At 43.2% G+C, this 23,537-nt stretch overlaps 2 protein-coding genes across 2 annotated transcripts in view; one reads left to right on the forward strand and one right to left on the reverse strand.

Annotated features, from left to right (window-relative positions):
- The first annotated feature begins 10,614 nt into the window (after positions 1-10,614).
- On the forward strand, positions 10,615-19,355 carry serpine3 (serpin peptidase inhibitor, clade E (nexin, plasminogen activator inhibitor type 1), member 3). The gene is made up of 9 exons (XM_050048103.1): positions 10,615-10,908; positions 12,661-12,990; positions 14,846-15,073; positions 15,920-16,162; positions 17,808-18,006; positions 18,096-18,196; positions 18,317-18,403; positions 18,539-18,622; positions 19,165-19,355. The coding sequence occupies exons 1-9, from the start codon at positions 10,836-10,838 to the stop codon at positions 19,215-19,217; spliced, it is 1,398 nt and encodes a 465-aa protein (XP_049904060.1). The 5' UTR covers positions 10,615-10,835; the 3' UTR covers positions 19,218-19,355.
- Positions 19,356-20,337: 982 nt separating this feature from the next.
- ints6 (integrator complex subunit 6) overlaps positions 20,338-23,537 on the reverse strand; it is a 40,719-nt gene continuing 37,519 nt past the window's right edge. The window contains exons 17-18 of the mRNA XM_050048097.1: positions 23,014-23,107; positions 20,338-22,344 (exon numbers count right to left, since the gene is read on the reverse strand). Of these exons, the coding sequence (XP_049904054.1) occupies positions 22,251-22,344; positions 23,014-23,107 (188 nt within the window). The 3' untranslated portion in view covers positions 20,338-22,250. The remainder of the gene's footprint in view (positions 22,345-23,013; positions 23,108-23,537) is intronic.

The raw sequence follows: 23,537 nt of genomic DNA on the forward strand, positions 1-23,537 counted from the left end.
AATAACTCACGTTTAACTATTTAAAGTGTGTAATGGTCAATCTCAGGCCATTTTAATTATCATTATTTTCAGCAGGTTTCTCACTCACGGCTCATATAAGTAACAGGACTGGGTTTTTAGTATTAACAAACGCATGACATGTAGCCACATGACGTCACTGCTAATAACATAAGAACACTCAGCACCTTCAGGTTATTCACCAAAGCTACCTTTAAAAAGATACATCTTAACATAATAATTGAGGTGACGGGAATCCACATTGAGATTGACATTCTCTGTCATTCTTACAACATGATTAAAAGTACAGACAAAAAAGTGAGTGAACTTACCTTCAGTAGCCTCAAATGATGCCACTTCCTGTTCCTCTTGATCATGTGACTTGTGTAATGTTACTTTTTTCCCCACTTTGTTTATTAGATTTTTAAGGAGAATAACATTTACAGGATCATTGCACTGATAAATTGTTTGACAAAAATGTAAAAATACAACAATAACAGCAACAACACATGTATGTATATAAACTATATCTGTACGTACAAGATAGATAAAAAACTGACAAAACAGGCGCGACAGCACAAAATGAAAACAACTAAAAAAACAACACCAAAAACAAACAAACAAAAAAAACCACAGCAACATTTTAAAACAGGGTTTTACAGGTCATCTAGATCAAAACAGTCCTTAGCCCGCTTGGCAGCCATATTTACACAGGGCAGGCCTCTTGCATAGATATTAGAAGATCTGGAACTGCAGAGAAATGGAATCGCTTCACATAGGAGAAGAAGGGAGTCCATGTTACAGAGAACTGCCATATAAAACCAATGTATTTTTTATATTATAACTGAACCTTGAATGCTTAAGACTGCATTTCACTTGAGTGCCAGAAGGCAGCAGGTGGTGCTATAGTGCAACAGAGACAGGTTGTAAAGGTCACTACAACTACAACTACTCAAACAATTCACAAACATGATTTAAAAGCATCTAGTTTAACTGACACACTGTCAGACCCAACCTGATCTTTGTTCTGGCTGTTTTTTCCTCTTTGTTGCAGCAGAGAACACATCAGAGTATTTCTCCATGTGTTTTTGAAGCTGCTATCTTGACTCTCAACACCCACAGAACATTTTTCCCATGGTTCTCCACAGCCATGCTGCTGCTCGAGGTGAAGGCTACGTGGGACACGTCCCCTCACGTCGCCCCTCTCACAGTGCCAGCACTAGTGGCTTTAATCCGCCGTGGCGTACCTGGCAGATCGCTCTGGCGACACCGGCTCACAGCGCTGCTGGCGTTGTTGCAGCCTGGCCCGGCCCCGCACACCAGCGTCCCCTCTAATCCCTCCCCACCTCAGCTGCCCACAGGCCCAGGAGCCTGAGGGGAAGTAGGGCACTGGAGGTGAAGCAGAATGAGTCAGTCAATCACAGGCGAACAGCGCTCGGGGCATCTCTGCTCAGCACTGAGCTCTACTCCAGTATTCATGTATGCAACTTTATTTAATACAGGAGCCTGCTGATGTACTTCTACAGCAATGTTGTGCTACTTTGACAGTAGTGTACTTTTTTAGCTGATCTTTGTTTCTTCTTTTTCTTCTTCTTTTATGCTCCTTCTGTTGTTTATCTGTCTTTGTTAGGGTTGTTCTCCTCCTCCTCCTCCTCCTTCTTCTTCTTCTTCTTGCTCAATGGTACAGGCCCCAGAGGAAGAAGACGAACAACCAGAATGAAGAGGAGGTTGAACAGCAGAAGAAGAAGAGGAAGTAGAAGAAGAAGAAAAGTGGGTTAGCCAGCTATATTTAGGCTTAACTAAGGTTTCCAAGTATCATGAAGCTGGCTCATCATGATAACCTATGATGCTGCACAATTAAGGAACAGAGGTCAACATTGTGCACGCACAAAATGAGGCCTATAAAAAGACGTACGCCACTTCCCATGGACAAGTTGTGATCTATAAAAACAGACTTGATGGGAGAAACTTTGACCCACGCTATCAAACATTTTGAAGACGGGAAATAGGCGACGCAGATGGTAAAGAGGAAGCCTGATTGTAGAAACTGTCGAATATGTTTTGGCGCACGCCATTTTTAGTTTGGATCCTACACATTGTTTCATAGATGAGACCCCAGATCAGAACCTGACAACAACCTGACGACTGACCAATCAGCTCACTGGAAAAACTGAGTCATTACTTTTTTTTTTTTGAATTCCAGAAGTGAACCCTGACCATGTTTAAGCTTTTATACTCTTATTCCATCGCTGTAGCTCAGAATAACAGAGCTAGGCGACTTTGTGATAATTGAAAAAGAAACAACTATCGCCTCTGTTGTCTTTTTTTTTTTTTTTAGAAAAATAACCCACAAGCTGTTAATTAGCTCCAGTGATTATAAATTCAACATTTCAGTCACATAGACCTCATCAGGCACAGAAAGAAAATGTTCATATTGTACATTTCTGCAAAGGCAGACACGTAACATATCAGAAATTTTAAAGTGGTGTAGTATATCAGCTGATTTTGTCATCAGGAGGCGGAGGGGACAGTAAATGGTTGTGATACCGAGGCAAGACGACTATTAAGCTGCAGACGACTGTTCAAGACCAGCAAACAACAACACTGGTGGTTTTTTGGTGACCCTTCACAACAGTTCAACTGGCGTTTGTGGCACCGAACCTGGGTATTTTACGTAATACATTGTGGCGTTAGCTGCTGAACTTGAGCATTTTTCACCGACATAACGCAGCGTTTCCTGACACCGTTTCAGTCACAAAACTTGGGTGTTTTTAACCGCCATATTGCAGTGTTTCCCTAGCAGCGTTAAAGCCACTGAACATGGGCATTTTTCATCAACATATCACGGCGTTTCCCAGCATTTGAGCCACCGAACCTGGGCGTTTTTTTATTTTATTTTTATCAACACATCATGGCATTTCCTAGCAGACATATTGTGACGTTTCCCAGAGGTGTTTTGAGCCACCAAACTTGGGTGTTTTTCATCGACACAACATGGCATTTTCCAGCAGCGTTTGAGCCACTGAACCTGGGTGTTTTTAACCAACACATCGCAGCGTTTCCCAGCAGTGTTTGTGGCACCAAACCCGGACATTTTTCACTGACACATCATGTTGTTTCCCAGCAGTATCAGAGCCACTGAACCTGGGTCGTTTTACTGCAACATTGTGGCCTTTCCCCGCAGTGTTTAAGCCACCAAACTTGGGTGTTTTTCATCGACAAATCGTGGCAATATCCAGCTGCTTTTGTGTCCCCAAACATGGGTGTCTCAAGCCAAAATATGATCTTTTCCTTACCATAACCAAGTGGTTTTTGTGCCTAAAGCTAACCACACCATCTCTACAGCATTGTTAAAACACAGAAAACAAACCATAGAGAGTTCCTCTGGTTTGCAGTTATTCTACTCTGTAAATCCCTCCTCCTCCTCCGTTCATTATCATTTCCCAGCAAGGTCAAAGGTCAGGTGGTGGAGAGGGGACTGGGGTGAGCGGTCTGAATGGAGAGCCTGGGGACAGTCTCCGTGCGTTAGGGATTAAGTTGCTGCCGTGTGGAGAAAGGCGGAGGCATCGCAGAGTCACACAGACACTCATCGATGAACATATTTCGTCGTGGAAAGAAAAACTCCCATGGAGTCATGATAAGCTCCTGGAAACAGACTGACATCCACGTGCACACGTAAGGTATGAGTACTGTTGTTAAGGACATTTTACTGACATGTATTTCTGAAATATCCACTTTCTGTCGTGAGATGTGTCTAAAATGTCTAAATTTACCAGTGAATGATGGTTAATCTTGAAACTATTGAAACATCTGCAAACCATATACAGAGCTGCAGGAGTTACTGATTCATTTATCTCAGTTAGCAAAATGCATCCACTCATTATGTTCCCAAAAGGATGTTTCTAATTTCAAAGAACACTTCTGCAACAATATATTTGCAAAGGTGTTGTGCTCTGATTACAGTGCTCTGAAAACACGTTGAGGATGTTGACTAGAGCACAAATTTTATGAATATTTCATTCTAAGTGTATGTGCATCACCATCAAGGCAACGAAACACTTGATTTCAGCAACTTTTTTCCCTTCATTGGATTACAAGGATCTGTTCCTACTGAATGCACCTGGCCACTGCCTAAAGAAGTTGGATATGGTGTCACAGCAGTCAGTGGAACCCAAAATCATCAACCCATTGAGGGCCCTGATTCAAAATCACATCGAAAATCAAAGTAAAAAATTGAAATCACAGGCTCAAACAGCTCATAATGTGAGTCGACGAATGGTGTCCTGGGGATCTCCTCCCAGACCTGGATCAGGCATCAGTGACGCTCCTTGGTGGCGTCAGATGCACCAATACATAGCGTCCCATAGGAAGAACCCAGGTCCCACTGCACCAGGAGGAACCCAGGGCCCACTGCACCAGGAGGAACCCAGGGCCCACTGCACCAGGAGGAACCCAGGGCCCACTGCACCAGCGTAAGGTCTGACAGTCGCTCTGAGGATTTCATCTCAGTACCTAACAGCAGTCAGGGTACTGTTGGCTATGACATGGAGATCTGTGCGACCCTCCAAGGATATGCCTCCCCAGAACATCAGTGACCCACTGCCAAACCGGTCATGCTGGATGATGTTACAGGCAGCATAACGTTCAACACGGTGTCTCTAGACTCTTTCACGCCTATCACATGTGCTCAGTGTGAACCTGCTCTCAATTGTGAAGAGAACGGGGAGCCAGTGGCGGTCCTGCCAATTCTGGTGAATGCCTATCGAGCTGCACGGTACTGGGCTGTGAGCACAGGTCCCTCTAGAGGACATTGGGCCCTCATGCCACCCTCATGGAGTCTAAACAATAAGTTGTTGGCAGACCCATATTTTGGGACTGACCTTTTTGCATTGATTAAAATGCAACAAATTCAATATAAACACCTAAAAAAACAATACCTCAGGGTGCGTTTGACAAAATGTCAGTGCATCTCATATAGATGCTAAAGGGGGGTCCATGTCATTGGTTCGACAGCCCATTGGTTCGACATCCCATTAGTCTGACTGTCCGCGGTGCTGAACGGCTCGCGGCGGGCGTATGGTGCGCCGCGACCGGCTTGAGGCGGAGCAGGCTCACGGCTTATGAGTTTGTCACTTTCTTTTTCATTTTAACCCACACCATGATCTTTTCCTGACCCTAACCAAGTGGTTTTTGTGCCTAAACCTAACCAGACCTTAACCACAGGGCATCATGATGATTTCGGAACGGACTTCGGAACAATGAGTTTAATATGGTCGGAACAATGGGATGTCGAACCAATGGGCTGTCGAACCAATGGGCAGTTCCCGCTAAAGGGTGCCTTGTTGATCAGCATTACACACGCCTATTTGACGACATGGGTCATAAAACAAAGACTTGAGACTTGAAAGCAGAAACATTCAAGTTATACTGGTCAAAATTCAATTAACAAGATACTAGCAGCTCTGTGAGGCTTAGACACAGTGGGGCTTGAGCTAAATGCTAACACTAGCATGGCAACAAGGAAACATGGTGGTGTTCAGCAGGTAATATTTACCATCTTCTCAGATTAGCATCGTAGCATGCCAGCATTTGCAACATTAGAACTAAATGGACTTTCCTCTTGACTTTCCGTTTAGCCTACTTTCAGAGACTTGAGACTTGACTTTGACCCCAGAAGGGTAGATCAGCTCTGTCCTGTGCTATTTGGCTGAGCAGCCTGGTACAAACTGGTTGGCATGCCAGATCGCCACTTCAGCTTGGCCTGGCTGTAACCGAGTGGCAGCTGACCAAACCAGGGGTGAACTGGCAGCTCGAGAAGCAGTGAGAGTGACTGTGTGGATAATATTAGCATGCTGCGATGAAACAGTGCCAGGTGCACATAATTACCTGCACAGATAAGTGAAGAATGATTATCTTTAGTGTGCAGAGGCGTCCTGAGCTCTACTCCACACTGCAGCGTGACACTGCTGCCCTCCATCTCAACCCCTCTGAGCAGCGGCAGCTCGCTTTGCAGTCGGTCCAGGGATCAGACACAGAGAGCACAAATCATTATTTCTACTTCACAAGTACGAACCTCTATCATACTCTTCCTCTGAAGGCCTCACAGCCGCCAAGATGAAAGCTGCTGTTTGTGGTGGCATCTTTTCAAACGATTGTCTCTGGTCAGTTCCCGTGACATCGCATCTCCTCCATCCCGGTCCTTGAAAATCCAAATTCCTGTGCCCAGAGTCGGCGCGTTGGGTTTTAAAGAATGTGCCGTTTAATGAAGCCAAGCCATGGCTCCACTAATTAGTCAAGGCCAGTAATGGCCGGAATCCCCTGTTAGACAAAGCAGCCAAATACCTGATGGCTACCAATCATGTTCTCTCCTTCATGGGAAAAAATGCTCACAATTTATTTCGCTGACTGTCGTGTCCCCAATTAGGAGGGACAGCTGAGGGGAGATCGCTCCACAGCAGATTGATTCAAATGATTCTCCATTTTCTTGTCTTCATATACATTCACATGGGTGTACATGCAGCCAGTGACAATAAAAAGATAAAGATAGGATATATAAGCAATCTGTCCTTCTTTACCTAAAATAAAAAGTGAGTTAAAAGTTCCTAATATACTCTGCCCTCTCTCACTGCAAAGTAACTACATTAAAGGAGGTGTAAAGAGCGGATAATGGCTGATCCTGTGGCACATTAAAGCTTTATCTGTGTAACTGCTTTAAAATGTAATTACATTTAAAGAACGAACAGATTGAGGAGCAGCAGTTTTTCCTATAGTAGATTGTTACTGGTGCTGCTTATTTTCACTCTGAGGAAAATGTTGGCATTGTTTATTCAAAACACAAATATGTTACATTTGCATATTTTCTATGTATCACATTAAAGTTCCTCAAGTGTGTTTGGGAGGTGGAGGAGAAGGTTTTTAGGCACCAAACGTCGGTGTTTTGTAGCAACATGTTGCTGTTTTTCCAGCAACTTTTGAGGCATGAAAAGTTTTTTACCGAGTCTGTCCCTGCTGAATCTTTTGAGGTGGCTGTGGCTCAAAAGGTAGAGCAGGTCATCCACTAATTGGAAGATCAGCGAGAGTGCATGTTGAAGTATCCTTGAGCAAGATACTGAACCCCAAATTGCTCCCAATGGCTGTTCCATCGATGTATAAGTGTGTTAAAAACGGAGTAGCAGGTGGCACCTTGTATGGTAGCCTCGGCCACCAGTGTATGAATGTGTGTGTGAATGGGTGAATGTGACTCGTAGTGATCGGAGTTATACCATTTACAATCTTTTCCTTATCATAACCACGTAATTTTGGGGCCTAAACCTGACCGCGTGTTGACCACAGTGTCGTCATTTCCACTACACAATAACATGTAAATGTAACGTATGGAGAAACGTTCAGTGTCAACATTTTGTTCTGGGGATTTGGTTGCAGGTCAAACTTTTATTTAGTCCAGTACTTTGGTTTATGATTACATACATGTGACACTAACAACAATCCCATGAGCCTCAGCTGTTTTTTTTCTTTTGCTAATTAGCAAATGTTAGCATGCTAACACGCTAAACCAAGATGGTGAACATGGTAAACACTGGGTGCGTTCCGGCTCACATACTTTTTCTTTTTACTTTTAGTAGGTCTTGCTATTGTGTTAGCGTGACTGTCAACTTGTTTCTAAAGTAACAAATCCCAATGAACATATTTTTTAAAAAGCTTTTTATTTAGGTAAAGCCATCCACTGATTAGATATTTTATTTCAGGTGTCAGTTTGTGACAAAATGTTATCCTAAATTTTGTTGATTATTGTATAATCTTTTTTTATAATTCTACTACAATCAAATTGTCTAAATGCCTGTTTTCATGCTGCAGCTCATGTCTGTACATCCCACTGACAAAATGCTTCCTGATGGCTGAGATGCTGTTGTTCATTACATGGAGCAGAGACAAGTCCATGATGAGTGAGTCCTCATTCCTCAGACTGATACCAATTAGAAATGCTGACGCAGCAGTGGGACACTCAGAGCAGGAATGTCTTTTGATCATCGCAGACAAAAGGCATAATAACATGTATTACAAAAAGGATGTCTTCGTCTGTGTGTGTGTGTGTGTGTGTGTAACCCTGAAAACAACTCCTTTAATTTTTTTCCCAACATCTTAAAAGGACCCAAACTTTTGCCCTAAAATTATCTCAGCTAAATGTGATGTCCTACAGTGATAGCAGTGGTGACCCCAGAAATCTTTCTGGGCAGCAAAATGGGGCCACTGGAAAATCTTGGGGTGTCACACCAACACCAAAAGTCAGAACTAAATTTCTTGATGCTGTTGGCTTGTTGAAAATTATGTCAATATGAAGAGTTAAGGAATCACATACTGATGTACTTTGGTATCTTATCTTACAGTTAATATTACTAAACTAGAAAAGCACTCAGAGAGTGCAGACCTCAGCCAAGTAGGTGATATACCCCCCCCCCCCAACGTTAGCTAATCGCTAATGCTGGCTAATGTTAGGTAATCACTAACGTTTAGCTAACTTTTGCTAACCGCTAACGTTTGTCAGTCGCTAACGTTATGCTACCTTTTGTAACGGCAGGAATAAACACACCTGTAGGAAAGAAATAGGCAACGTTGACATTTATGGCTGTTTAAAAATGTGCTGGCTCTAGTACCAGCTGAAGATGTCTTCAATGTAATCGCTAACGTTTAGTTAACTTTCACTAACCGCTAACGTTTGACACAATGACCAAAACATCAAGTTGGGAGGCAGTTTTAATCAACAGCAGCGTCTTGTACATACCGTGTCACTGAGTCAGGAAAACCCCCATTCAGTCAGACGATAGACTCTATTCCTGATGAGCCCAAGTAGGCCTACTCGCCACTGCAAACCAGTGGCGCACGTCTGGTCATGGAATGAGTCTATTCTAAAACTCGGTGAATACACAGTGCTATTTAGTGCTATTTTATTATTTTATCCACTTTGCTTCAACCGATCACCACCAAAATTTTGTCATCTGTTCCTTGTCCCATTATCCACCTTTCCTGAAAATTCCATCAAAATCTGTTCATAACATTTTGAGTTATTTTGCACACAAACAGACAAAGACCAACGCCGGTGAAAACATAACCTCCTTGGCTGAGGTAATAACCAATGTGCATGACCCACAATCCTGTCTTATAAAGACAATGGCCAAAAAAAAATTGCCTGGGGAGTCATAGCTCTGGAGATTTGGCAGTTCAGGTGAGAAATTTAGTTTAATTAGGTTGTATCCACACATGATTTTAGGCTAATGCAGAGGTGGAGGAAGTACAGATCTTTCAGTAAAAGTAGTGACAACTTAACATGGTCATCTGTTGATGAGCTGCACCGTGACATGTCAAGTGTGTGCTAGGGGTGGCACTTGATATGCGTCACATGACGCACCGTGCTGCAGTGGTGACAATTTCAAACACAAGTACACAAATCAGCTTCACTATAACTCGCAGCATTCACAGACAAAGCACTTGTCTTTATCTGGACACATTTCCCCCACAAATACAACATGCTAATGTTATTAGCACAAGCCTATGGCATTTTACATTGTATAATTTAGCCTAGCAGCTAGCGGACTTTTCCTCTACTCATATGACAGGGACAACAGCAACATTTAACAAAGGTAACGTTACAACATTCAGCTCCATTATAGCTCACAAAGTTCCCAGACAAAACAACTGTCTTATACTAAAGACATTTTCCGAACTAATACAACATGCTAACGTTATTAGCACAAGTCTATGGCATTTTACATTGTATAAATTAGCCTAGCAGCTAGCAAACTTTTCCTCTGCTCATATGAAGCCAGGATAAATCACATACAAGACTTAAAATGCTATTTTTGTGGAGGCTTTATTGTCTTCACAATTTATTGTTTCTTATCTGTGAAATTAAAATAAATAAAAGCTTTGTTTCCACTGAGGGAAATGGTTTCATGGTCTCTGCGTCACCATGAAGTGTAGTTACATTTCTGGGGAGGTGCACGTCAGGCTGCAATATAGGGTACGGCATTGATTTTGAGCATTAGTATAAATCCTACATAACTCCCTACTGTTGCATAATTAGGCTACAATTTTTTATTTGTGTGTAGAATTTTTCTACTGAAGAAATAATCCCGAAAACTGTTCACAGTAATATGTGCAGATGTTCTTGCAGCCTGCAATAAGTTACTTAGATGAACCATTATTACACATGGACAGGAATTAGCCTGCTATCATTAATTCAATTAGACTATTTTTTAATCCAGGATTTATGAGTGGATAGTGCTCACAGCATTTAAATAAAACATTGAAAATTCAAAATATCTTTGTAAAATCAGTGGAAGTGAATAAATGATCCACAGAATGAACTGATAATGTTCATGGGAACATTTCCTACTGTACCAACAGTCCCCAAACTGTCCACACTAGCTGCCAACAATTATTAATGTCAGAAAACTTTTATGCACGCGTGCCTGTGTCCTGTTGTGCGCGTGTGTGGATGTTTTTTTGTTTGTGTTTTTTCCCCCTCTCCTTCCCTCTGCCCGGTTTGGGATTTGCTGGTCAGTGACATGCCTCCCTCCGCCTGGCTCCTTATAGCCCCGGAGCGGCAGGAATCCCGGACGAGTGGTACGGACATCGCCGACGGAGACCGCCAACCCGGCGCGGAGCGTTCCCCTTTAAACACGGTCTTATGACTACAGACTGCCTCAGTGAGACACGACCGGAGGACCGGACCAGAGACCCGCAGACAGCCAGCCAGCCAGCCGGGGGACAGCACAGGACCGAGACAGTGACTGAGAGCCGGGGACAGACAGATAGGACACAAGCTCCCCTGCAGAGGCTGAATGGTTGGAGGCAGTCTGAGAGAACAGCTGGAGTTACAGGATACTACCTCACCTGTCCCTCACCTGTCCGCAGGTAGGACCCGCACCTGTCATCATCTCACCTTAGCTGAAACATCAGCGGAAAACCATCAGTGATATTTTATCTAAGGGGACAAAAACATTTCAGTAGGCTACTTATATTTATATTTCTACATTTTATGTTGGCTAGTGCAGAGTAAGGAGATCATTAAGTTAAAGTAGCAGTGCAACAATGTAAAAGTGCTCTAGTAGAAATAAAATGTGCCTATAGACCTATGCAGAGTGCTAAATTACTATAATTACTATGATGTGTAAATTATATTATCATAATGTCATGCATTATTGGGCAAGCAACAGTTTAATGCTGCAGCCGGTCAAAGTGAAGCTAATTTATTATTATTTTTATTTATATTTTTTTGTAATTCCAGTTGAACCACTTGAACTTGAAGACCTCCAAGAAAAATAAATAAATAAATACATTAAAAAAAAAAAAAAATAATGTTTTTGACTGAATTTAATTTAAATTAAAAATCTAATTAAATATTAAATTATTAAATTCATTATATCATTTTTTGCCTGTTATATATTTTAACATATAAAAAATAAAAACTTGTGAGACTTTTAGTCTTAATATGTCAACTAAACTTTATTTTGCAATTAAAGAAATTCAATTCATTGATGATGAATATGCCGTAGAGCCACAGTGTCTCTGTATTTGCATACTGGGAGTTATGAATGATGTATACAACACATTCTTACTCCAACACGTATCAACATTTGGTCATGGACTTTCCACCTAAGACACGCGTGGTACCCTGGGTGCGTTGGTTGTTGAAGTCCTGGGACGCAGTGTCAACTTCTGCCTGTTACATGCATTGTCTTCTTTCAAAATACACATCCGTCTTCACAGGAAATTTAACGTTTACATACAGTTTATTTAAAAACAAACGCACTACGTCAGTACAACAACATGCATTGACATTTTTTTCTTGTTCAACAAAAAATTTACGTGGTTAGGTTTAGGAAAAAAGAACAGGGTTTAGCTTTATAATCTTAAGGGACGTGAACACCGCTCTCCCGAGTAAAAGTCAACATTTGTTGGACCTATCCACCACCTCTCCCGGCTGCCCCACTTGGACTTTCACCACCATAACTTGCGTTCTTGTCCTGCTGCGTCTCCCTCCAACCCTGACGGCAGAAGTCACTGACCAAGCGCCCATTTTTTATGACTTCAGGTTGACACATTACGATTAATGCACGCAAACCAACATATGCAAAGGTGTAAGTTTTGTTTTAACATTTGGGGAGGCGGACAGACATGAAACAGGGGCTTTGGGGTCCTCTGCCAGAAAATTTGGAGCGTCAAACACTTAATTTCCTGCATTCTTGTGAATGCATATGCACCAATTTGTGGCTTTTCTGCATCAATTCATGCAGTAAATGTGTTAAATTTTGACAAATTAAAAGTCCTCTGCTACTTTCCTTTTTTATTTGGGTGGGCAAATGCATGGTCCAAATACTGAGGGGAGGTGTCCCCTGCTTCCCACCTGAAAGCTACGCCTATGTGCTTACAGAGTAATGACAGTCAGATGTAATGCAACGAATTGTGTTCAGTATTTATGCATTATATGAGACAAAGTGGTTGTAAATCAGCACACATGCAGTATAAGTTGAGAACTTTCTCAGATTTTGGTAAAACGATATCATTATCACAGTGCTGCTACTGATCCCACTGTTGAGTCTCTGCCTGCTGGTTGACCTCACTGACCTCAGTAGGTTATTTAATTTCTCTCTCTTGATCTTACAGGATTTAGTTTGTTGGGCCACCCGTTGCACCCTGTGGACACTTCCCCCTCCTGCAGCACTGAGGACATGTGTCGCCTGCCGCTGGCTTCACTCTTCATTTGCCTCTGGTTGGTGGAGCGAAGCCACTGTAACGGCAGCCTTCAGGACAGCATGGCAGAGCTGCACACCAGGTTCGCTGTCAGCCTCTACCAGACGCTCACCGAGACAGAGAACAACTCCAACCTGATCGTGTCACCAGCGAGCGTCTCCTTGTCTCTGGGGCTGCTGCAGCTTGGCGCCAGGGGCAACACGCTGGCTCAGCTGGAGGGAACGCTCGGATACAGCGTGAAGGGTAGGAGTCATCTCAGGTGTTTGATATTAGCTGCTCCTCATGCTGTGGGAGTGAGGTTGGAGAGGTTGTCGGTGGCTCTCAGTGCTGTTGGTACCAGGTGGTGTGGAGCAGTGCTGCTGCTGCTGCTGGCCCTTCAGAGCACAGTGGTGTCTGGAGCCATAATACCTGCCTCCACACCAACTCTAATCTCATTAACCACTCCTGCAGCTCGGCCCCGGGGTCGAGGGGTCACTGTGTTTAATTACAAACAAAACGAGAGCTGGAGCTGCTGTTTCTTTTACCTCCATGATGTGATCTCACATGTCAGTCAGGGATGGAAACTGATGATACTGGGCTTTAATTTAGCCGAATACCTCAGCTGTGATCTAAAGATTATTTCCATCAGCACCAAAAGAAAGTCTGACATGATTCTCAACTAACCTGAGCTAAAATATGAGAAGAAAGTCGGGCTGAACGTGTAAGTTACATAAATGATCAGTTCTTTTGTCTGTTTTCAATCTATCCATCCATTTTCAACCGCTTATCCAAAGCCGAGGTAGCAGGCTGAGCAAAGTATTCCAGACATCCCTTTCCTCAGCAACGCTTTCCAGCTCCTCCTGGGGGACCCTGAGGCGTTCCCAGGCTAGATGAGATATATAATCCCTCCAGCGTGTTCTGGGTCTGCCCCGGGGCCTCCTACTAGTTGGACGTGCCAGGAACACCTCTAACAGGAGGCGCCCAGGAGGATCATGATCAGATGCCCGAGCCACCTCAACTGACCCCTTTCGACACACAGGAGCAGCGGCTATACTCTGAGCTTCCTCCAGATGTCCGAGCTCCTCACCCTATCTCTAAGGCTGAGCCCAGACACCCCACGGAGGAAACTTATTTCAGCAGCTTGTGTCCACAATCTCATTCTTTCGGTCAGCCAGAGCTCATGACCATGGGTGAGGGTTGGGACGTAGATTAGGGCACATAATAAGAATATAGGTAGAACCGGTTAGCTTACTCCCTCTGTAGGAAGAGATGTCTGACAGTGGGACATTGTCCAATGCTCTGTCAGGGAGTGTGAACTGAAGGGCCACTTCAGGTAAATGCAAGTTTTCTGAGGGCTGGCTTGACAATCCCGAATATAATAGAGATTATATAACATAAACATCTAGCTCTTTGTACTCAGATGTCAAATATGGTCTAAAAAATCTACCAAGAAGTCTCGAAATCTGAGTCTGGAAAAGTATGGAACTTTAAAAAGGGAACATGTGTTTGAACCCTGATGACAAATCAGTGTATTCCTGTAAAAAAAGACAACATCCAACAACAAGAGCAACACCAAAAATTAAATAAAAGAAAACAAATCACAAGACTGAGAGGAGGCACCTACGATTTACTGCGTTTTAATAAATGCTGTGCACTAATGAAATGCTGCCGTCGTGAGAGAATCTGTGTTTGGCTTCAATTTGGATCATTTTATCCGAGACTGTCTGGAGTTTATCAGATGATAAGATCCCTGTGGTTTGTGCCGCTCAGCAGACTTGATGGAATTTGTGTTAAGCAAAGCCCAAATGAAGTCAAATGAGCATTTGTTTGTGCACAGTCCTGCGGGGACATGGTGCAAACTCAGTTAAGTTGCTGATGAAACAAGCCAGAGGCTGTTGAGCTGAATGCATTTCAGTGATGATTCTTGTGTTGTAGAGACGTTTATGAGCCATTTTCCACCTGTTTTTTGAAAGTGGTGTGAATTATACGTCTCTGACAGAGCTGAGGATCAGATGTGTAGCAGAGTAGAAGAGACATATAGATGCTGAAACTGCTTTTCATCAGCTTCCTGCATCTCGTAACGCACCATCATGTCTGACCTGTCCTCTGTGTCCTCCAGATGCCCAGGTACAAGACTTCCTGCTGCATTCACACAGCGACACGAGCAACACCAGCCAGGGGATGCAGCTGCAGCAGACCTGCACGTTATTCATACAGAGCGGCGTCCAGCTCCTGACTGACTTCACACAGCACGCAGCAGCCTGGGCCTACACCAGCGTGGTCCGAGCCAACTTCAGCCAGCCCAACCACACCCGCGGGCAGCTGGAGCGAGTGGGGAACAACCACGGTGAGCAGGACAGCTTCGTAAAACAGTCAGAGCCTTGATAATATATATTCGCACATATTTGGGTAGGCATGTCCTGATTGGCTGGCTATGTTTATGAAATCTCAACATGGACACATTACAATTCAATCTGGGTGAAAATGGGTGTGTAAGTTAAATTTTTGGGACGGCGGCCATATTGGTAATATGCAAATTAGAGAGCATAAATAAAATATAATATGATTTAAAAATAAATCATAAATCTGAGTGTTACAATGTGTTTCTAATGCTTAAAAATGTGAAATAGACTCCAAGCTTTCCGTAAGAGTTAAAAAATATATATATTTTATGTTGCCGCCATCGTGGAAATATGCAAATTAGATGTCCTGATGCATCCAATCATAAAAATAACCATTCCCATGTGTTTCTTGTGGCCAAAAACCATAATATAGACACCAAGTTTGCATTTGTAGCACATCTGGTTCAAAAGTTATAGCCAAAACTGTTTTAGGTGGCGGCCATATTGGATTTTGCCGCCATGGTCAGCAGAATGCCAATCTGCAATGCCCAGATTTGGTGCTTTTATTACAAACTGAACGACTGGAGGATGTCGACCTCCACGTTGTGAACCAGTGTCAAAGGTTTTTGAGTAATGTTTTTAATGTATACTCACAACCGCAATGTCATGGTGTCAGTTACAGTTTTCTCTAATGACACTTTACAGTCAGCGCTTCCTCCATCCCACCAAACCTTCACTGGATGTATTTACAAATGCCTCTGTCCGTTACATCAGACCACATTAGCCAACAGTCCAGACACTGCAAAGAGCTCAGCTGCATTGACCTCTGCCCCTCCCTTGTTACCTCCCAGATGAGTCGTGGCCCCTCCAGGCAGGAAGCAGCAGCGGGGAGCTGTCAGGCTCGGGCGAGGCCCAGGCAGAGGCCCTGTGGTGGGGCCACCGGCTGCAGATGGCGCTGGTCAACACCGTGGCCTTCAGGGGCGTCTGGCAGAAACAGTTCCTGTTCACCAACACCCAGAACCTGCCCTTCATGCTGTCTGATGGGAGTGTGGTTAAGGTGCCCATGATGTATCAGGCTACAGAGGTCAGCTTTGGTAAGAGACGCCATCCATCATCCATCATCCATCATCCATCATCCATCCTTCCTTTCACTCTAAAAAACAATTCATTTTCCCATCAACACATCTGTTGTAACAAACCCATCATACTGAAAAGTAACTGCCCACTATATAGTTATATATATATATATAACTCATACTGTTGCTGTTCCAAATATCCCATCTTTGTTTTTTTAGCTATTGATCAGCTAAAATAAGCAACCTCAAAACTTCGCTTAAAGGTGTAACTCGGTATGTTTCACCCTGGACCTTATTTTCCTGTTTAAGTGACTCATGGGAACAACAATTTTTGAAAGAGGTTCAGTAGTGAGGAAGACAGGCTGCAATGTAACCATTCGGGACATGTTCGCACCATCAGTGTACGTCCACAAATAGTGCCTGTTTTTGCCACTGACAGGCTCAGACTGATTCTAAGCATCTGACAACACTATGGAAAGGATCCCTACAGAGACAGACCTTTTTGTTAAAGAGTAGATCCTTTCATTTTACTAGAAACAGCCCATTACATTACACACATATTGTGTATAGAGCCAGCATGTTTTCACATCTAACTGGGTAAATGAAGGGTTTATTTTAACCAAACCTGAGTTGGTTTCCACTCTGAATGAAATCCATCCATCCATTTTCCAAAGCCCGGTCATGGGGCCAGCAGGCCAAGCAAAGCACCCCAGACGTCCCTCTCCCCAGAAACACTTTCCAGTTCCTCCTGGGATACCCGAGGCATTCCCAGGCCAGATGAGATATGTAATCCCTCCAGCCTCTAACAGGGCGCCCAGGAGGATCCTGATCAGATGCCCGGACCACCAAAACGGACTCCTTTCTATACGAAGGAGCAGCGGCTCTACTCTGAGCTCCCTCCAGATGTCCGAGCTCCTCACCCTATCTCTAAGGCAGAGCCAAGCCACCCCACGGAGGGAACTAATTTCAGACGCTTGTATCTGCCATCTCATTCTTTCGGTCACTACCCAGAGCTCATGACCATAGGTGAGGGTTGGGACGTAGATGGACCAGTAAATCGAAAGCTTTGCCTTCCGGCTCAGCTCCTTCTTCACCACGACGGTCCGGCGCAGCGCCCGCATCACTGCAGAGGTCACACCAAACCGCTAATCCATATCACATTCCATTCTACCCTCACTCCTGAACAAGACCACAAGATGGTTGAATTTCCCCGCTTGAGGCAGTAAGTCTCTCCCAACCAAGAGGGGCCAATCCACCGGAGAACCATGGCCTCAGATTTGGAGGTGATTCTGGATGAAGTGTGTTTCACAGTGATAAAATTACTGTTTATTTAAATGGAGTCTCGTGGGTTTGACAAAAGTAACTTCTGGGATGTTTCTGGATAAAAAAGGATGAGGTCTATCTCTGTAGGGATCCTTTCCATAATGTTGTCACGGCTGTTGGATGTAGTGCTCTTGCTCAATGTTAGACCAATTTAATTTGTTCCCAGTCACTTCAATGCAAAAATGTAAACATAGTGTCCAGGTTGGAAAATACAAAGCTACCCTTGAAGTCACTGATAACACTGTTTTTGACATCTTACAGACTAAATTATACTTAGTCGAATTAAATCAATGGAAAAAGTCAGAGGTTGCACACCTGAACTTGTCGCCTTCCCTCGTAGGTCAGTTCAGGACAGCATCAGATCAGCGTTACACCGTGTTGGAGCTGCCATACCTGGGCCGCTCTCTCAGCCTGCAGGTGGTCCTGCCCAGCGAGAGGAAGACGCCGCTGTCCTCGCTCGAGTCCCAACTCACCGCTCGCCAGCTGGCCTCCTGGGACACCGGCCTGCGCAGAATCAAGATGGACATATTCCTACCCAGGTCAAGATCATGCATTTTGTTTCAAGATGATTCTAAGACTCAACATCTTTGAGATGATGTACAAACATTGTTGTGTCTGGTGTTCACAGGTTCAGAATGCAGAACAAGTTCAACCTGAGGTCAGTGCTTCCCGCCATGGGCATCAGCGACGCCTTCAACCCGACGGCAGCTGATTTCACTGGAATATCAGGTCAGTACATCAACTTGTTAGGAGAAGCGGATCACAAACAGCGTAGCGTACCATAAGCTGCAGGTGACACACTGATGCCTGTGGCTCTGCTGGCAGCTCACAGTTTGTTTCCTCCTGCAGTGGAGGAGAGTCTTTACGTGTCAGATGCTTTCCATGAAGTGAGAATAGAAGTCACAGAAGATGGGACAAAAGCAACTGCTGCTACAGGTGAGAGATGCTCTGCACAATAATGAAATTAAACAGATTATTATACATTTTAACATGATTCTGCCTGCCTGTAATAATTTATTTAACAGAATAACAGATTATGGGATAATAAACCAGTATTTTTTGACCTTGCAGCGATGGTGCTCCTCAAACGATCCCGTGCTCCTGTTTTCAAAGCGGACCGGCCGTTCTTATTTCTTCTACGACAGATTAACACAGGTATTCTTTTACACTGTAAATACATTACACATATGTTTCCCACTCCTAATCCAGCTGTGTTGCTTAAAGGAACATGCCAGTAGTCTCCATGTTTTGACTCTACAACCAAGCCAGTATTAAGAAAACTACAACTCCCAGAGGGTGGAGCTCCTACCAACAGGGTTGCATACAGGAGTATTGCATAGAGCCAGTGATTAGACTGAGATTGAGTATACAACTTTGTGACAAAATTAGTCCCAGATTCAGACCAAAGCAAGACAACTCTAGGTCTGAAGGCACCCTAAGTCTGCATGATTTGCAGTTAAAGGTCCAACATGCAGGATTTGAATATTTCAGATTTGGCGACCCCTGGTGTTAGTATCAAAAAACACACCGCCACAGGAACAGTTCAATGATCGGCCTGAATGCAACAGGGTGCGCCAATTTTCACTCAAAATCTTCACACTGTGTCTTTTAGTATTTCACACTCAAAAAAACACTGGTATGATCCTTTAAAGCAAAGAAGAAACTGAAACTTATCTTTACTGTGTTCTCCATTCCAGGATCCATCTTGTTCATGGGCCGAGTGATGAACCCAGCGGACCAAGCACCCTAAGATACCCAAACACCTCTCACACACACACCCACACTCACTTCTCCCCCGACCCCCTTATTTCACTACTGGTATTTATTTGTGGACCAACGGGAGGGTCCATGGACACTTCAGGAAGAGGGACAATATTTTTGTACATGTCTGTAAATAAAATTTTAATACATGTTTTTACGCTCAGTGTGTTTTGGTCCTTTCTTCCATTAATGGGAATTTTTAACGACTTTAAGTGATTTCACTGTCACAGACAAATTTCCAATTAAGGAGGCTGTTCTGTGGAAAAGGAGGAGAAACGGGTGGAGTTCTGGAGCGAACCAGTGTCTGTGTTTATTCAGTGTGTGTATCTGATCCACCAACTTATTTTAGTTAGAAATCTTAATTTTTGACAGTTCGGCTCTCATTCTCAGTCTCCTCCCACTAAAATGGTGCGGCTAACAAACGCAGGCTGGTAGCGGAGGTGGAAAATAATCTTAAAAGGAATCTGTTTTTTAGTCTTGCAAATAGTGACCCTGCAAGATCCCCAGTCTTATGTGCAAACTCTTGTAGTGTGACTGAAAACTCACCTTGTCTTCAGATGTGAGTGTCAGCATGGGCGAATGGGCCCCTGGGTACAGATATGGAGATGGGTCTTTTTTTTGTGTGTGTGTCTTCAGTGTACTTATTTTTTGTTTTTGGTCGTTTTGCATCTCTTCAAGGTAATTTTGTGTCTTTTTTGGTTTGTTTTGTGTCTCTTTGAGGTAATTTTGTGTCTGTTTTTGGTTGTTTTGTGTCTCCTCAAGGTAATTTAGTGTCTTTTTTTGTTTCGTTTTGCATCTCTTTTGGTTGTTTTGTGTCTCTTTGAAGTCATTTTGTGTCTTTTTGTCGTTTTGCATCACTTCAAGGTAATTAAGTGTCTCTTTTGGTTTATTTTTCATCTCTCCAAGGAAATTTAGTGTCTTTTTTGTTTCGTTTTGTGTCTAGTTTGGTGGTTTTGTGTCTCTTTGAGCTCATTCTGTGTATTTCTGGTTGTTTTGCATCTTCTCAAAGTAATTTTGTGTCTCTTCAAGGTAATGTTCTTGTCTTTGTTGGTTGATTTGTCTTTTAGGTCATTTTGTGTCTTTTTTGGTTGTTTTGTGTCTATGAAATCATTTTGTGTCTCTTTATGATCATTTTGTGGCTCATTAAGGTCACAGTCTTTTTTGGGTTGTTTTGTGTCTCTTTAAGGTCGTTCTGTGTCTCTTTGTTGTTGTCATTTTAAGTCTCTTCCTGGTTGTTTTATTTCAGTGACATTTTGGGCCCCTGGACCTGTGCCCGGTAAGTGCATTCAGTAAACCACCCATTGGTATCAGACTTTAGTCTTTTAAAAGTCTTGTAGTGTATGGTAGGCATAAAACTTCCAACAAACGTGGACAAAAACACAAAGAGTCACATCTTTACAGAACACTTTATTTACATGGCCCTTCACAGTGTAAAATAGAAACTTTATTCATGGAAATACTTACAAAAAGGCCATTTTCCACTGAACATTCTCTTTAAATAGTACTCTAGGGTTATTTACATCTTTACAGTGTATTCAAAATACTCTTTTGGTAGCGGCCTCTTCACAAACAAAGACAAGTATGGCAGATTTTGGTCCCTGTCCGAGGAGGGAGGGAACAGAAGAGGGCTGCCCTCTGAATCAGAAATCAACTCTTGATCTCTAGACCTCAATTCAGATTCTTTGTGTATATTTGAGAAAATCGAACAGGCCCGACAAAAAAAAGATAAAGGATTGCTGGGAAAAACTGCAACAAAAATGTAGTTTTTCTTTTAAATTACATTAAATAAATTCTCAAATTTACACAAGTGCATTCACGGTTAAGTGACAAGAAGTTGGTTTGAGATTCATGGCGGGGGGGAGGAGTTTCCAGGGGCGGGTTAAGTTATTTGGCAGCGACCAGCATGTTGGGACAAGCTGGCATCCGAGACCTCGGCTCATCAACACTCCAGGAGACGACAGTTTGTGTTGCATATCAGCTGTTTCAGGGCAAAATAAGATAGAAATGTGGGGTTAAAGTAGCTCCGATGTTATTGCTGATTATGATGCATTAGTTCCTGAGCTTTTCGTCCCTGTGTTTCAACATTTGTAACCAATGATGTCGCATCATTTCAGTGGATTTTGTGTTGATCTCTCAGAAAACCACAGTTTACAGTTAACAGTTTACAGACGTCATCAAAACTACGGATCGGTTTTAGCGAAATTATCAATTCATTTATCCTCAATGATATTAATCATCAGTCTGGCAGGTAAACCACAAGTTGATCAAATCTAATACTTGAGCAAAGTTTAAGAGCACAGCTTTGGAGTGCTTCAGTTAGTGGAGTGTAGAAAGTTAATTTCAACAGTGAAAGCAGAGTGACAGACTCTCGTCCTCCCACGAAACAAAAAGTAGAACTAACACGAAGGGGGAAAGTGAATGAACAAAAATGGGGAGAGAAGTATTTCATGAGCATCTCCACTGGATCCCGTTTGACCCTGAGTTACCAAAACTCAACCTGCACCCTTCCTACACCGTCGGTTTGTCACATCGTCACACATTAAACACGATTGAACATGACATCCAGGCGCAGGCTGCCACCTGTTCCTCACCAGACACATCCTGCGCTCCCCTCGTTTACTCCGCCTCCTCGTTTGAGAGATTTTCGTTGTCTATTTAAGAAGAAGAAAATCTAATCTGGGAGGGGAATAATCGAAGGGAATGCTTCAGGACGACAACAGCCAAATGTCCAACATAGACAAACACTTTACCTGTGCGCTTCCTCACTCCCCCTTTTGGATATCTGAAAAATGTGCTCGCATCATCCAGGGTCAACACTGACTTTAAACTGTGTGCAAACCAACGTGACCATCAATAACCTTGAGAGTCCGCTGAAGAGGTGATAGTTTGAGAGCTGGGTGCTGTCTCGTCTCATCTCGTCTCCGCAGGGGCCCCAGTAAGGAAGGGGGGGAGGGGGACTCAGAAGGATGAAGGTGTTTGTCAGGTTTATTATCATTAAGTTCAGTTTGGGAATGAGCCGGTCTCAGAGCGTGTCCACGTGGTTCATGTTATTGGATCTGTTGTGGATTTCTTCCAGGAAGTTCTCCAGCTGCTCGATGAGAACGCGCTTCTTGAACCTGAAGCGATAAAAACAAATGTTAAGGTTTGTTTTCTGGAGCAATTCAGTCAATAAAATCATAAGCTCATTTCTAGCTGACTTGGGCCAATTACAGCCGTTAATCTACTGTGAGGCGTGTTTCAGACGATGACTGACAATTTTTAGAGCCTTTGTGCTTTATGCAAAATACGTGATGTCATTGTTGGCTCACACAATCTTGCACTGGAGGCACAGCAGCGAGCATAAACCTACCTTAGTAACAGGAGCGCCAAGATACCAAGGTACCGAGATGGCTGCAGCTGATGTTCAAATTATTTTCAAATTCTGATGGCCAAAACGGCAGCACTTGTTCACACACGCTGATGCTAAAGCGTCACAGCTCATCTGCTCACTGTAGTCTGTTTACACTTGTCTGTCAGTGAGCGCTACATCACATAATAGTCATATTTTCTTATATCAGGAACAAGACACTCCTGATAATCACAGCCTGACAGAGAACTGCTCCTCATCTAAAGAAAGTTGTGAAGGGAAAGTCTGAGCAAACAGTTGAGCAATACAATATCTTTAAGTGAAACACAGGTGATTTGTTTCTTAACTACAAATCAAATCAGTTCTGTTCACTGCTTATTTGAGACAGCAAGGTAGTAACAGTAATGCTGAAACATCAGAGGAGGGTTAAACTCTGTACCTGGCAGCCTCTTTGATGATGTTTTGGAGGAAGATGAGTCGGGTGTCCAGAGTGCCCTGGATCTGCTTCAGGAGAAGGAAGATCTTCTCATAGTCTGAAAGAGAAAGAGCAAGAGAATGAGGATTAATTGCTCGATTGTTGGTGTTTTTCTCACTAAAACAGCTGAAGTCTTTAATCTAATTAAGGATAACATTTGTTAATGTCACAAAAGCAAACACCTGCCGCAAACGGTTATGTTGCAGCCTGTTATGCTGTTGCTGGCTGCAGACCTCTCTCTCAATACAGAACCAGTTTCAAATATTGTTTTTCCCATTAGTCACTTAGTCTGAATCAGGGACTCATTTTGTTACAGAGTTGTATAATTGCCTAGAGTTGGTTCATGTTCTCACGGCAGCATTTACAAGCGGACCAGATCAAATGCCTTGTGTGAGAAAGCTGCTCTTGATTGGTCAGAATTTCCATGCGGGAAAAATCCAAGATGTAAAGCAAACGTTGAAGAAGAGTACACTTGCAAGATAAATGTG

Source organism: Epinephelus moara, chromosome 7 (assembly GCF_006386435.1).
Source record: "Epinephelus moara isolate mb chromosome 7, YSFRI_EMoa_1.0, whole genome shotgun sequence".
Classification (NCBI taxonomy): Eukaryota; Metazoa; Chordata; class Actinopteri; order Perciformes; family Serranidae; genus Epinephelus; species Epinephelus moara.

Bases quoted from the DNA above. Each gene is read 5' to 3' on its own strand.
- serpine3 (XM_050048103.1), top strand. From the start codon at position 10,836: ATGGTTGGAGGCAGTCTGAGAGAACAGCTGGAGTTACAGGATACTACC. The intron at 12,991-14,845 runs GTAGGAGTCATC...TGTGTCCTCCAG, and splicing joins GCTCGGATACAGCGTGAAGG to ATGCCCAGGTACAAGACTTC. The intron at 18,623-19,164 runs GTATTCTTTTAC...TCTCCATTCCAG, and splicing joins TCTACGACAGATTAACACAG to GATCCATCTTGTTCATGGGC.